This window comes from Microcaecilia unicolor, chromosome 10 (genome assembly GCF_901765095.1).
Source record: "Microcaecilia unicolor chromosome 10, aMicUni1.1, whole genome shotgun sequence".
Taxonomy (NCBI): domain Eukaryota; kingdom Metazoa; phylum Chordata; class Amphibia; order Gymnophiona; family Siphonopidae; genus Microcaecilia; species Microcaecilia unicolor.
Window position 1 is genome coordinate 216,857,000 of NC_044040.1, and position 16,022 is coordinate 216,873,021.

Genomic DNA, 16,022 nt, shown 5'->3' on the forward strand with positions numbered 1-16,022 from the left:
AGCAAGCCTCCAGCGTTCTCTTCCCTCTCACTGTCTCTCCCTCGTGTAAAGATGAAATGACGTCAGAGGGTGGAACAGAGAGAGGGAAGGGAACGCTGGAGACGAGCTGACGTCAGGATGTTACGAACACAAGCAAGACAAGTGGAGGCACGGAATGCTGGACATGGAGGGGAGGACAGAATCAAGGGGCATCGAGGGGAGGAGAGGGCAGGACAGAGGAGAATCGACATGGATGGGATGGGAGGAGAGGACAGAATCGCGGGACACAGATGGGAGGGCAGGGCAGAGGAGAATCGCTGGACACGGAGGGAATGGGAGGCAAGGGGAGAATTGCAGGACATGGAAGGTAGGGCAGAGGATAATCGTTGAACATGGAGGGGAGGCAAGGGCAGAGAACAATCGCTGGACATGGAGGGGAGGCCAGGGCAGAGGAGAATCGATGGACATGGATGGGATGGGAGGACAGGAGAGAATCGTGGGACACAGATGGGAGGGCAGGGTAGAGGAGAATTGCTGGACATGAAGGGGAGGCCAGAGAAGAATCGCTGGACATGGAGGGGAGGCCAGAATCCTGGAATATGGAGGGCAGGGCAGAGGAGAATCGCTGGACATGGAGGGGAGGCCAGAATCGCGGGACACCGAGGGGAGGGCAGGGCAGAGGAGGATTGCTGGACATGGAGGGGAGGCCAGAATCGCGGGACGCAGAGGGGACGGCAGGGCACAGGAGAATCGCTGCACATGGAGGGGAGGTCTGAATCGCGGGATACAGAGGGGAAGGAAGAATCGCTGGACATGGAGGGGAGGGCAGGGGAGAGAGGAGAAATCGCTTTGACGAGAGCCTTAAAAACATAATCACCATTACAAGATAGCCTTGCTAGTGCCCATTTCACTTTCTTGAAAACGGATCTTTTTTTACTAGTAATACAATAATCATCATAGAAATCTCAGAATCTGACGGAATCTTTCTTTCAAAAAAATCAATAAAAACAAGAAGGTTTTAATAGTTTTATGAAACTCCAATAAATTAGTCTGTAAGATAACGGAATTGTATTCCATGAAAAAGCAATGGAACAAGAGTATGCGTGAAAGCAGACACACTCAAGTTGAAAAAATCTGGTGGGGGAAGAGAAAAACATGTCACTCTGAGGGCACAAAGGATGATTAAGAACATAAATTACCAGATTCCTCAAAAAATATTTAGGTACCATCCCACAGTTAAATGCTAAAACCGACAGTTTAAAAGAACAGCGCTTCTCAACTGCGAGCCAATGCAAAGAATGAAGGCTAGGTGTAACATGACTATACAAACTAGAAATTGTTTCTAGGTCTCTGCCTGCTCAACTCTTGACAATGCATTGCAATAGTCAATGGAGAAATCAGGTAGGCGTAGACTGACTGGGCTAAATCAGCCACAGAAAAATAGGAATGGATCCTATGAAGTTGATGAAGATGGTAGGAGGCGGCACTGGCTACATGTGAAATATGATTTTCAGAAGACAACCCCGCATCTAATTCAACTACTTAACTATATATTTGATCCTTTGCAAATATAGTAGATCCATCCCACATCAACACAGGATGAGGGTAAGAACAACGTTCTCTATGAACTCACAAAAAGAGGAATTTAATTGAACTTCAATACCATTCAGTTCTTAATTGAAGTCAGACAGGTTAATAACTTCTCTAGTTGATCTCCTCAGGCAGAGCATAAGGGAATATATAACTGGGTATCATCAACAGAAGTGTGAATACGAATACCATGACTCAAAACAATATCAATCACAGGTCTTAAATAAAGATTAAGAAGCAAGGGTAACAAAACAGCACCTGGGAGAGCTCCCAATATCAAGGGTTTAGGTTTCGAAAGCTCAGAACCTACCAAAACATGTTAACAGCTATCCTCCAAAAACATCTAATTGTGATAGAGCTTTGTCACAGATCAATACTAGATAAAATAGAACGTTCCAAAGTATCAAAAGCAGCGCCAAGAGAACATCAGTCCCCCTTGTCTAATATTTCCAACAATCATCAACAATATCCATCAGTGCTATAAAATTTCCAAAAACCAGATTGAAAATCAGAAAGCACATCCTGTTCTTCAGCTAAATCAAGCAGCTGAGATAACACCACTTCCTCTTGTGACAAATACTCAAAGCTGTCTAGCGCAATTTCAGGGATCCAGTGCTATGAAAGAGAAATACGCCTCAGTCTCACACTTCCCATTTCTTTTCTCTTCCAGTCAAGACCCAGTTGCATCATTTCTAGATTAAATCTGTTTAGGTCCCTTTTCCCTGAACTGAGCAGCTTATAATGTCGCTCGTATGCTGGTGATTGACTTAGATAATGGGCTGGTAAGCATCCTATGGTGTTAAAACAAGTAAGAACGCAGTCTCACCTGCTCAGTCTGTGGTCTCTGTGCATTAACTGAATGGGTAAAATAATTCTGATCAGCAAACGGAGCAGACACAGGCTGGAAGGCAACACAGCGGGAAATCCAACAACCTCATTTTCACAAATTAACTTTTAGCAGCTTTCAATTAATGTTCCTAAATGTGGCACAGTGTCCCCTCAGGAAATGGAGTTTCAAGAAACCATATAATATTTACTTTCACTGCAACTTCCTCCTGCTCCTTTGATCTTTCAGCTCAACCTGAACCACCCTGTCATTCACAACTATTCACTGGGTTTTGTCCTCTGATTTTACACCCTACTTCAAAACTCAGTCCAGCTTCTGCAGCAACGTCCTTTCTGGGGTCATAAAGTGGAGCTTAACTACTTTAGGCTCTATGTTTGGCCACAAGGTGTCACCTTTGAGTGAGGGCCACAAATCCCTCCCCAAGGGCCTCTGCAGCATCCCTATCTCCAGCAAGCCTAGGTCTTTAGCATGGTATTTTTACTACTACTAATAATTTCTATAGTGCTACTAGACATACACAGCACTGTACACATCATATGCAGGTACTTTCTCTATCCCTAGGGGACTCACAATCTAAGTTTTTGTACCTGAGGGTTAAGTGGCTTGCACAAGTTCACAAGCAGCTGCAGTGGGAACTGAACTCAGGTCGCCAGGCTCAAAGCCTGCTGCACTAACCATTAGGCTACTCCTCCAATCACAGCACCTGCCCCTTGGGCCACCAAATTTAGAGGCTGGTGGGTGTGTCTGTGACAACTTTGCTGTGTCCCTGTTTTAACAGTGGCACAGGAAGGCTAAATCTCCTCTCTCTATATAATGTGATTTTCCTCCAAAGTCTGACCTTTCAATAACACTGGGCATTTAGCACACACATCTGGGGTTCTTCTAATTTTTCTAACTTACAGCCGTCCTTTAACCATATGTTCTAACTGAAATCTTACAAAATTTAACCAGTACAAACAGAGAGTAGAGTCTGCCCAAAAAATTACCAACAAAGCTCCCTTCCCGACATCTTTTCTCATCCTCAGCAAAATGCATGAGAGAGAGAGAGAGAGAAAAGGAAAGTGTAAGGTAAAGTGAGAAACACAAAACAACCTTATGCATACTACAGTCTACTGACAGAAGAGTAAAGGATCTTCTGGACAGACCTTCCCTGCAAGCAGTTCCTGTACTGGGATTCAAAGCTGGCTGGAACCCAAGCATTCGCAAGTCAGCTGGTTTTGCCACAGGTGGAGAAACCTTCCCATGTCTGGTGAGCTGCAGTGGACTCAGGGGAGCATAAGAGAGGCTTGTGCTTCTTCCAGGTGCTGGGCAGCGCACCACGAGCCCCCTCAAAATCTTGCAAAGGAAGTACAGTAGTGCCTGAACAGCCTGGCCCTGGCCTGCACCATTATTGGACTGCATCTGCCATGTTCAAAGAGTATCTTGAAATTATCAGGCGTGAGTCAGTCCAGGTGACGTTTAATGTGAGCAAGTGCAAAGTGATGCATGTGGGAAAGAGGAACCTGAACTACAGCTACGTGATGCAAGGTTCCACATTAGGAGTCACCGAGCAGGAGAGGGATCTAGGTGTCATCGTTGACGATACGTTGAAACCACATCTCAAAAAAAGATATAGTGGAATTAGAAAATGTACAGAGAAGGGTGACAAAAATGATAAAGGGGATGGGACGACTTCCCTATGAGGAAAAGCTAAAGCGGCTGGGACTCTTCAACTTGGAGAAAAGGCGGCTGAGGGGAGATATGATAGAGGTCTATAAAATAATGAGTGGAGTGGAACGGGTAGATGTGAAGCATTTGTTTACTCTTTCCAAATTACTAGAACTAGGGGCACGCAATGAAGCTACAAAGTAGTAAATTTAAAACAAATCAGATATTTCTTCACTCAATGTGTAATTAAACTCTGGAATTTGTTGCCAGAGAATGTAGTAAAAGCAGTTAGCGGGGTTTAAAAAAGGCTTGGCTATCTTCCTAAAAGAAATGTCCATAAGCCATTATTAAGATGGACTTGGGAAAAATCCACTGCTTATTTCTAGGATAAGCAGCATAAAATGTATAGTACTGTTTTGGGATCTGGCCAGGTACTTGTGACCTGGATTGGCCACTGTTGAAAACAGGATGCTGGGCTTGATGGACCTTTGGTCTGTCCCAGTATGGCAATCATGTTCTTGTCTTTTCTTGATAGCAGCAGCAGGTGAGACAGGTTTCCACGTAGAAGTTTCTTTGCTCATATTGCACTGAGGACTCCCGATCACTTAATGAAATGCTTTGCAGATGGATTAGGTATGACAAGTCAGTGATATGGCTACTGCAGTACAGCCTTAGGTTAAGAGGGTAAAAGGAACAAAAGGGGTAATTTAGTAACTAAGCAGACAACAAACAACACATACCACACACTTTGTCCTGAGCAGTTACTAGAGGGTTTTCAAAATGTTTCCCAACATGGCCAACATAAATATCCCGGGTTACTTTACACATGTGCAGGTAAACATCAAGCCTGCTCCAGAAACATTTCCATTCGGTTTATGCGCACACAGGCTGAACGCTGATAAGTTTATGTGCTTAGAGGCCATCTATGTGAGAAGCCCCAAAACACACCTACTTCAAGTCTATTTTAAAAAGGCAACACAAGTACCTATGTGCTCCCAGCACCAACCCCCACGGAGTACAAAGTTACTGGCATTGTTTTTCAATTTTTGTTGTATTTGAATGTTTTATATTTTTATTTGTTGCATGTTTTATGTTTTAATTTACATTTCACTTATGCTGTTTGTTAGTGGCTCAGAATGCAAGATAGGCAAGCTATAACATTCCTTAAATATAAAATCTTGTCTGTCTTCTGAATTTTTTTCCTGATTTTCTTTCTCATTGCCTCTCAGCTTGCTCTTCTCCATCTTTGTCTTTCTTCTGTTTAACACTCCTTTTATATCCGTCTTTCATCTTTGTCTCATATTCTTTTATTTCCCCTCTCAGTCTCTAATTTCAATCTCCCCCTTCTTTTCGACCTTCCCTTTCTCTCACTCTGAATATCTAGCAAGCCTTTCCAGCCTCTCTCCATTTCTCACTCTCTCTGATTCTCAGCTGCAACTCTACCATCCTGCCTTATATTTCCACTTTCCTTTTTCAGTCCCTCCTTCATCTTTCCCTCACCGCTTTCCCTTGTGCTGCTTCAGCCTCAGTCATTCCCCCTCTATGCACATGCTCAACCTCTCTCTAGGTGCCAACCTCCAGCGTTAACCATCTTTCCTGAGTGTTACCACAGCATCAATCTATCATTCTCCTTCTTTGATCTATTAGTGTCAACAAACAGCCGTATAAAGTCCCAGACTCAACTGTTTTCCCCTACTGCCTCTCCAGGTCTCAGTGATCTATTCTCATTGAACCATTCCATAGCCTGAATATGCCCTCCCCCCCCACCCATCCAGTATACCCCTCGCCTCTTCCCTCAGTCTCATCTGTCTTTCTCCACTGCCTCGTCCAGTCTCAGTTGATCTCTTCTTGATAAACCATTCCCCAGCCTTAATTATGCTCCCCCCCCCCCCCCCCCCCACCCCGGTCAAAGACTCGACTGCTAACAACTGAACATAACTGACAGTATCTATGTGGAAGCTGAAGGAGCATTGGGCACCCAGCATTCCCCTTGCCACTTCTGCAGACTTTCAGAAACCAGTGCTTCAATCAGAGAGGACAGCGGGACCAGCACGAGGAATATGGGCATTCCTTCAATAGCCCTAATGTAGATACTTTCAGACTCTTTGCTGTACTTTGTTGTTATAGGGTTTCTGGTGCAGCATTGGTGGGCTGGATACTGCCTTTGAGCCATACTTTGGGGATCTCAGCTTTGAAGGACCAAGAAGAGATGTTGTAGTACATAAGCTTTCTGGATCTCACATCTAAAGATGAGATGCGTGTGGTCCTGAAAATTAATGTGAGAGAAAGACATGGACAACACACGCATGCTACCATATATATTTTTTCAACTATGAAAATATTGAAATACCACTGCCCTTACTCCTCTCTCTCTGCTTCAGAATCCTTGGCCTTAAAAGGCTGAAATAAAATCCACCCTAGAGTTGGCTGCATGCTCTGATTGGTGTGTACATACACCAGGCTCCTGTTAGGGTGAAAGGTGCTATAAAACGTCAGACTAAGGGTGACCAGCAGCACGATGTCTGACCTTTCTACCACATCACATCAAGGGAGGAAGAAGGAAAACTGAGGAGTCCAGGACCCTCCTTCAAAGGCCCTGCCAATATTATTCTACATGCTGAGAGCTCTGGTTTACATCTTGGGCAACAGCAGTCAATAGGCTGTGAAAATAAAAACTGGAAAGACAGCCGCAGCGCTTACAACTCAAGTTCCGTTTTCTCATTTGAAGCATGACTAGAGCAATGGCGGAACACTTCAGTTTAAATACAGTAAGGGATGCTAGTTCCAATGTTTAAAAGCCCTACACCTTCCCCAGGCTGAGAGGGATACGTTAATACAGTAAATGAAAACACAAAGTCCTGTCCTCACGTCAACTTCAATCTACTACTACTATTAACATTTCTAAAGCGCCACCAGGGTTACGCAGCGCTGTACAATCTAACAAAGAAGGACAGTCCCTGCTCAAAGGAGCTTATAATCTAAAGGACGAAATGTCAATTTGGGAGAGTCAAGATTTCCTGAATAGAGGTATAATGGTTAGGTGCTGAAGGCGACATTGAAGAGGTGGGCTTTGAGCAAGGATTTGAAGATGGGCAGGGAGTTTATTCCAAGCATAGGGTGAGGCGAGGCAGAAAGGGCGGAGCCTGGAGTTGGCGGTGGTGGAGAAGGGTACTGATTTGTCCTGTGAGCGGAGGTTACGGGTAGGAGCGTAAGGGGAGATCATATTCATGCACCTTTCTGACTTGAAATACAATTTTAAGTTAGTCCCAGTTACTCTGTCTTATCTGTCTATAGGTTCCACCTCCACTTCCACCCTAGGCTGTCTATTAAGATGTTTCATTGTATATTGTGTTGACATTGTAAGTAGCAAACTATGTCGTATTATGAACTGTTTGAATATTTTTACTGCAGTAATTGTATGTTGCCTATGTCTGGCTTATTCTTGCTGTACACCGCCTTAGGTGAATTTCTACAAAAACATGGTAAATAAATCCTAATAAATAGTATTATTTCTTGATTTCTTTTGCAGGTTTTGCCATGGTTTTTGTTTAGCTAGCGTGCTACGAGCCTTCATCCCCCACTGCTTTGTAACTCCTCTCTCATCTAGCCCAGTTACTGCGAAGACAGTAGCTGAGCTTTAGAGTCAGCAACAAGGAGCTGCTGTTGATTTATGGCTGCGACTCCCTTCCCACAAGCACTGTGAACTTTGCTTCCATAGCATCCCTTGCCAGCTTAAAAAATCAGAAGAAACCAAGCCAGTGAAAGCAGAGTGTTCCAGCTTCCAGTCCAGCTAGAACAGGCAGAAGAAATCAAGCTCAGAACAGTTCCCGGTTGGCGAGCTGGCAGAAATTCACCACCGCTTCTTATCTATCGCATTGGGGCCTCAAACATGTAAGGTCACAGGGATTCATTTCTTGCATAGATTGGGAGCATGTGTTAAACACAGGAAACTGCCTTATCTGCACTGGTTGGATGTGAAGGTTAAGGACATGGAGCCCCCTTACCTGCATTGGTCGGGAGCACATGTTGGTCAGCACTTCCTTTCGAGCCACTGCATATTTATCTGTCCCAACTGCTTCATTCAAGCTTTTCTGGAAAAAAGGCAAAAAGATAAGTACAACTTCCATTCTCCAGCATTTCAAAAGCCAACAAAGTGGCATAGCTTTTATGTCTTGGTTCCTTGCCTTTTTTGTTATTGGTCATTGCCTCTCTGGCACAGTCTGCCACCTTCAGCCTGGCCTGCAGGATCTGATAGCTAATTACCTGCCTGCTAAGTGAGCCAACACTTTTCAAATATCCTGTTTTAAACCAAAACATGGCCCCTGGAAGAGGGAACGCGAGAGAAGCCTCTCATGGACAGATCCAGAAGTATACAGCAGGACGGCACATACTCTGGAAGAAGGGCGGAGCCTAAGAAGTCTGGGAGGGATGAAAAGATTGAGGGTGCCTCCCCCGCGGGTAGGAGGTTCAGACCCATGTCCAGCGACAACTGGTCTCTTAGGACATCGGCAAAATTGAAACCTCTGGATATGAGCTATGAACAAAAATACCACTAATTTCAGTGCATTTAGACACAGAAAGGAAATTTACTTTTTTTTCTTTTGCTACAAATGAACCAGTATTTACCAACTCAAAATCATGGCCAAATAACTCAGTTTACTGAATCAATATGCTTAGTTTTACTCAAACCCCAAGAGATGGTTTCTTGACATAAGCAGAAAGTGGTAACTTGGCCTTTTGTCCTTCTTCTCTTTTGCCTTATGCTAGGCGATTTTTTTAAGTCAATGTGGCAGAGGCGTATGTAGACCTGCCATTTTGGGTGGGCCCAGAGTTAACCTGGGTGGGCCCTTCCCACCCCCACCCCTGTACATACATACAATATAGTGTTTTTTTTTTTAATGACCTGATGTCTGCCCATTTCTCTCTGAACCCCCTCCCCCGGTCCTACCTCAGAGCCGTTGCCCATTGCAATTCCTATAGGCAACCTGCGCCAGCCCTGCAGACTTCTCTCTACCACATTCCCACCAAAAAAACAAGACGTGACATCATTGAGGGCAGGACATGATAGAGAGAGGCCTGCAGGGCTGGCGCAGGATGCCGTCAGCAGTAGCTCTGAGGTAGACTGGGAGGGGGCAGATGCCAGGCCACAAGTGAAGAGGGAGAGAGAGTAGTGAGGTGCTGCCACTGAAGAGTTTTGGGGGCTTCATGGGCTGCTGACTGGGTGGGCCTGAGGCAAGAATGGGTGGGCCGGTGTCCACCCAGGCCCACCCTTAGCTATGCCACTGCAATGTGGATAAAACACTTTTTTACCAATATAAATTGCTCTTTCCATACAGCCCACCTTCAAAGTGGGTAATAGTGAATTTTATCCCATTGTTACCATGTACAGTGGCCATTAAAAACACACACACACAAAGATTTCCAGGTCACAGACCACCGACAATGCCGTGCAGCACCCCCCCCCCCCCCTCCCCCTTGAGTTCCGGACTCATGGTATATGTCGAGCATGGCGCAGTACTCACATGGAGATCTCCAGCACTACTGAAGTCAATGTTTAAGCCCATCTGCTCACAGAACTCCATCAGGTCTTCAAGCATTTTAATCTTTGGTGGTGGGTGACAGCGCAGCAGTGCCTGACCCTGGAAGGAACGATAGATTTTGTGGGCAACTGCCATGTTTGCCAACAGCATGAACTCTTCAACTAGCCTAGAATCCAAGAAAGAAGGAGATCAGACAGGGACGTGCAAACTTTGCATGTACACATGGAACCACCAACATAGTTAACATAATATCACAAGACCGTTACATGTTTTCTGATACCTCTGTGGGAACATGAAGAACTACAGCACATGATAGAGTTGATGCTTCTACAGTCAGATAAATCCCAAATGAGGAGCCTCATGGCAAAACACAAGGCATTTCAGGGGGTGGGGGGAAGGGAGGGAAAGAGGTCAGTAGCCATCCTTGGAGTTTGCAACTGAATGCTTGTAAATAAAAAAGCTACTAAGTAATAAATGTAAAACAACCCAGAGATAATATTTCTTCACTCAACGCATAATTAAACTCTGGAATCTGTTGCCAGAGAATGTGGTAAAAGCAGTTAGCTTAGCAGGGTTTAAGAAGGTTTGGCTAATTTCCTAAAAGAAAAGTCCATATACCATTATCAATATGGACTTGGGAAATGTATTGTACTGTTCTGGGATCCTGCCAGGTACTTGTGACTTGGACTGGCTACTGTTCAAAACAGGATACTGGGCTTGATGGACCTTCGGTCTGTCCCAGTATGGTAACACTTATGTTCTAAGCTAAGCCAATTTTCAATTTTGTTCCCAAACAATGGAATTCTTATAAAATGTTATTTGAAATGTTGATGAATAAATGGTGTCAAAGGGTGTTCTTTTTAGTGTTATGATTAGAATTTAATTGACATATACCAATGCTGTCAGAGTCGTTTTAACCACTCATGGGGTCCTGGGCCAATTTTATGGATGGGCTACCAATCCCCCACCCCCTTAGGTCCTCTTCACCCCCTGGTTCAGCGGCACAGCTTCCTTAGCCAGATAAAGGTACAGAGCCACTGACTAGGTCATGCCCTGATGGCTCTGCTACTTGTGTCCCTCTGAAACAGAAGTCCAGCTCAGAAGGGGCAGGCCCAGCAAAGCTATCTGTGGTGCAGCAGTGCAGCCTAGACAACAGCTCCATGCCTTTAAATAGCTTTTTCTTTTTTTTTTTTTCTGGAAGCAGTGGGGGAGTTGGTGGGTAAGGAAGCTGCTAGACCAGGGTAAGAGAGTAGAGGGAAAGTTTATGTTGGACCAAGGTGCACAGATGCCAAGGGTGAGATTTACCACCCCAGTGAGTGAGAATGAAGGCCAATGAATGAGGTTTTTCTTGCAGTGCATTTGGGGTGTAAATTTGGCATGGCGGTAATGAGGAAGGGTTTCTGGCTACTCTTATTGACAAACAATACCTTCATATGCTGTGAAAAATGGATTTCTGCATCGTGAATGACACTTAAATTCACTTATTTCAAACACTTACCAACACTAAACTACATATACAACTATGTAAATAAATTCAGCTGTATTTAATGATCCCGCATAAGGAAGTGTGTCTCATAATTTACCCCTGATCAGACACCATCTCAACACAGAGCAGATCCTTCAAAATGTTCTAAAATTCTCTCTGAAGTTATAACAAACTAAAATTATATTAAAGTTTTGATGTCACCTGAGTAAGGGCAACACACAATCCCTCCACTGCAAAAACATACTCAGAAGCAGAACCAAAAGCAGTAACTCACGGGACTCAAAGACCAACAACCTTATCCATGAAAAGGCAGCACTGTAAATATTACACTGGGCAACAGACCTCCTAGAGAGAACTGCTTCAGAGCTCTACAGACTAGCAGACCACCACACCGGTCACAAGTGCAAAATAAAGACTGATGAAACCAGGGACTGCAGACCAGTAATAGCGACATGAAGGCAAACAAACAAGACTAAACTGAAAACCTCAAGAGGTCAGACTCTGAATTATACAGCAATTCTAGAGAAACAGAAACCAGAAAAGCATATTCCTTTGCCATTCACTTTGGTCCTAGCAACTCTTTTCTGCCTTTTCCTCTCTTTGCAGGGTCTCCTGTCCATCTGACATTTCTTCTCTCCATGTTCACCATTCATCTCCTCTGCATTCTTATCTATTTTGTCCAGCATTTCTCCTCTGACCCTATCTTGCCCTGTCCAACATTTCCCCTCTGTCCCTCATCACCCCTCTGATGTTGTTATCCCTTTACTAGCATCATCCCCTTGCCCAGCATTGCCCCTCTGTGTCCCACTGTCCTTATCCCTTCCCCATCCAGCATTGCTCCTCTATGTTCTATTGTCTTCTTCCTTGTCCCTATGCTCAATCCCTGTCAAGCATCTCTTCTCTGAGTCCCTGCCCCTCTCCGTGTTCAGCTTCTCCCCTTCCTTCCATATCCCCCACTCTGGGGCTAGCATCTCTCCCTCTGTCTTCCCTGACCACCAAAGCTCCATGGTCCGCATCTCTCTCTCCCTCCCTCCCTGGGTTCATCATCCCCCTCCCCCTCTTTCCGGTCTCTCTTTCTCTTCTCTCCTGTTCCCCCTCTCAGGTCTAACATCTCTTCTCCTCTCTTCCCCTCCCCCATTTCAGTCTTCTCCTCTCTCATTCCTCCTCTCTCCCCCCCTCCGAGTCCAGCATCTCCCCCTCCCCCCAGTCTTTCAATCTTCTCTTCTGTTGCCAGCTGCAGCTGCCTTCTTGCTCACTGGTAAAAGCAGCCCTGAATGCTGTGTGTTATGTGCATTTTGTAGTAGTATAATTTATTCATTAGTATACAAATATGCTAAATGTGGCTTAAATATGCCCAGGGATTCTATTTTAATCAGTTGGATATTATTTCCCTTGACTTTAATGAACTTCTCCATATTCTTGTGTACTGTTTTGCAAGGTCGTCTCCTGTACACGACTTCCATTTTTCAGGTCCTCTGTTTGCCATTATGGTGTAGTGAGAGCTCAGTAAACAGTTCGGAGGGTAAGAGTATTTTGCTATTACCATGTACATATTACAGCCTCCTTTGTACACTTTAATACGCATGGTTAGGTATTTTTAGCGTGCGCAAGTTGAAGTTCAGTGCATAGGATCATACTCTGCCTTATTTGGTACGGGGCTTTTTCCTGGCCAGAGAATGGGGAAAACTTTTCAAATAAGACAGTAAGGGGTCGATACTGAAAATATTTCCTGGCCAGTTAAATTGCTTCTTCGGGGCTAACCAGTCATATTCAGCAACACTTAACTGGACAGTGCCACGCAAAACTGGCTATTTTGGGAGCGTTCCAAGGGCAGAGTCAGCGCTTGGCTGGTTATATGCCAATGCTCAGTACTTAACTGGCCAAGGTCACCGCATAAATAGGACCAGATAAAACTCAGTCCTAGCTTTAGGCAGTTTAACGTAGCCAGTTAAGTGCTGAATATCGCACTTAAGCATCTACGTTTTTGCCAGCTCCGTAAACCCAATCAGATCCTAAGTTTTGAACCAGCTTCAGCAACCCAAAATACATACTAAAGGTCTGTCAAGAAAAGGATAGGAACATGGAAGTAAACAGGAAACTTACAGAATTCCAAGAAAAAAGGCAAAAAAAAATGTGTAACTGCAACCATTGAGATATGCAGAATTCGGGACCACGTTTGCACCATTACAAAATGAGCTTCAATCAGATTAACTGTTCCAGTACCATAACGGATATCTACAAACATCTGTACAAGGATCAGCTGCATTCACAGATCCAGCTCCCACTCCTCACATACAACAAGTGAGAAAAGCATGTCAAAGTTTCCAAGGTGAGAGAGAGATTCCGTGAGTGTGTGTGTGCGCGTGCGTATGCATGCAGTCTCAGACCTGAAGGGGAGAGAGCGAGAAGGGTGATTATAATACGACTCCTCCCATGCAATATGTTGGCTTTGAAACATGACGGCAGATGAGGGCCAAATGGCCCATCCAGTCTGTCCATCCTCAGCAACCACTAACTCCTCCTTTTCCTAAGGGATCCCACGTGCCTGTCTCACGCTTTCTGAAATTCCGACACAGTTCTCGTCTCACTTATATATATTGTAGTATCATCATCTTCCAGGGGCGTATCTGGACTCCGGCGGTAGGGGGGGCCAGAGCCAGAGGGAGGGGGCACATTTTAGCCCCCCCCCCCCGCCGCCGCCGAGCCCCCCACCGCCACCAATGACTCTCTCCACCCCCCTCCCGCCGCCCACCCTCCCCCGCTGCCGTTCTTACTTTTGCTGGCGGGGGACCCCAACCCCCGCCAGCCGAGGTCTGCTTCCACCTGCCGCTGCCGTAAAAACTTCTTCTTCAGCCGGCGGGGGACCCCAAACCCCCGCCAGCCGCCCCGCGGTGTTTAAAATTCATCTTCGGCCTCCGTGGCCGTGCTGCTGTGATAGGCGCTGTTGAAATCCACTTCGGAGTCTGACGTCGTTGTACGTTGTACGTGCTGCGACGTCAGACTCCGAAGTGGATTTCAACAGCGCCTATCACAGCAGCACGGCCACGGAGGCCGAAGATGAATTTTAAACACCGCGGGGCGGCTGGCGGAGGTTTGGGGTCCCCCGCCGGCTGAAGAAGAAGTTTTTACGGCAGCGGCAGGTGGAAGCAGACCTCGGCTGGCGGGGGTTGGGGTCCCCCGCCAGCAAAAGTAAGAACGGCAGCGGGGGAGGGTTGATGGCGGTAGGGGGGTCCAGGGCAAAATCTGCGGGGGCCCAGGCCCCTGAGGCCCCACGCAGATACGCCCCTGTCATCTTCTGCTCATTGTGTCCTGAACTTTTTACCTCATGAAAGTTAGTCCAATACAAAGGTATCATTTTACATATGGTTGTTTTTATTTATTAACATGTATTACATAGTGAAACCAGCAGATGGCAACCTTGATCACTGTGAAACCAGCAGATGGCAACCTAGACCACTGTATAACTCTACTGACCTACAGCGGATGAAGGCCAAAAGTCAAGTACAGGTGGCAGGTTACAGCCTCTCATGTTAGCACTACAGCACAGCTATTCCTGAGGCTTTCAATCTGGGTGTTAAAAAAAAAAGAAAACAAAACTTTCGGGCTCTCTAGTGAATCTAAATGTGACAGTGCACATTGCATAATACAGAGAGAGCAGAAGACCTCATCAAACAGGTTCCAGTGCAAAGGCTCATACACAAAATGCCCCTGGCAAATCAGCCTGCCTACAATTTGGCCCCCGACAAATGAGCCCCCCCTTGACAAAAGGGCCACCCCAGAGTATTTTACCTGTTCTGCTCCTGCAACTGTGTCTTCCTGAGTCCCGCTGCTGCTTTGAGCCGAGGTATGTCTCCCCTTTGCCACCCCAGTTTCAGTGCTCACTGTCCAGAATGGCTCCTTCTTCCTCCCGCTCAGTCAAGTATCTCTCTCGCTCTCTCCCCCCCTCAGCAATCCTCCAAAGTTCCTGTGTGCCGCCAGCAGCATCAGCAAAGGAAAACAAGCTGCCTCGTCTGGCCCCAGAAATGTTCCCTCTGTTGTGTCCCGCCTCATCTGATACAACTTCCTATGTCCAAATACGCAGGACACAACAGAAAGAGTGCTTCGGGAGGGGGGGGGGGGGGGGGGGGGAAAGCACCTTGTTAACCCTACCGGTGGCCCACAGGAAAGTTGGAGGATTGCCAGGGGTGAGGGAAAGGGCGAGAAACAGACCACGGAGGGTTGGCAGGAGGAAGAGGGAGACTTGCTGGACAGGAAGGGTAAGAGATGCATTTCTAGAGCATAGGAAGGAGAGGAAGGGAGAGAGATGCCAGAATGCAGAAAAGGGGGTAGTTGGACAGAGATAACAGAACATGGGGGTGGGGAGAGAAAGATGCACTGGAGAGGGAGTTGAAGGAAGAGACAGTTCAGATGAGGGCGTGGGGATTGAAGGGGAGAAGAGATGCTGCACCCCCAGAGGGAGGGAGACGGAGTTTTTATTATACTTCTTATTTTTGTGAAGGGCCATGGGCTATTTTGTCAAGGAATATTTTGTTACGGGGCTATTTTGTCAGGGTGCCCTTTATATGTTACATAAAGGGCAGCTTTCAAAGCTATCCGAGACCTGTCTGCCTTCAGCTAACTTACAATTATATGTCATGTTCTACAAGGTGCATCCTTTTATCTACATTATTGGGAGGGGCGTTCTGGGCAGGATCAGAAAATTGTATTTTCCACTCTCCATGGAAACTCTACCTGTACAAAAGCCAGGTGAAAAGGTCTGCGGGAACTTTGTACCTGCAGCTGGTTTCTCTTTCACATGATGTGATCTGCATCCACACAGCTGTTCCCCAGTCACACAAGCACATGCAGTAGAAGGGCCTTCACTCATCATGCATTGGTGGTTCCTCTCCTGGCTGGGGCAAGGGGATGTTTCAGAGAACACCTGCTACAGGTA

General features: G+C 45.9%; 1 protein-coding gene across 1 annotated transcript in view; it reads right to left on the minus strand.

The window, feature by feature from the left end:
• DIS3L2 (DIS3 like 3'-5' exoribonuclease 2) overlaps nt 1–16,022 on the minus strand; it is a 226,787-nt gene that overhangs the window by 9,274 nt on the left and 201,491 nt on the right. The window contains 2 exon segments of the mRNA XM_030216582.1: nt 8,068–8,154; nt 9,586–9,769. Of these exon segments, the coding sequence (XP_030072442.1) occupies nt 8,068–8,154; nt 9,586–9,769 (271 nt within the window).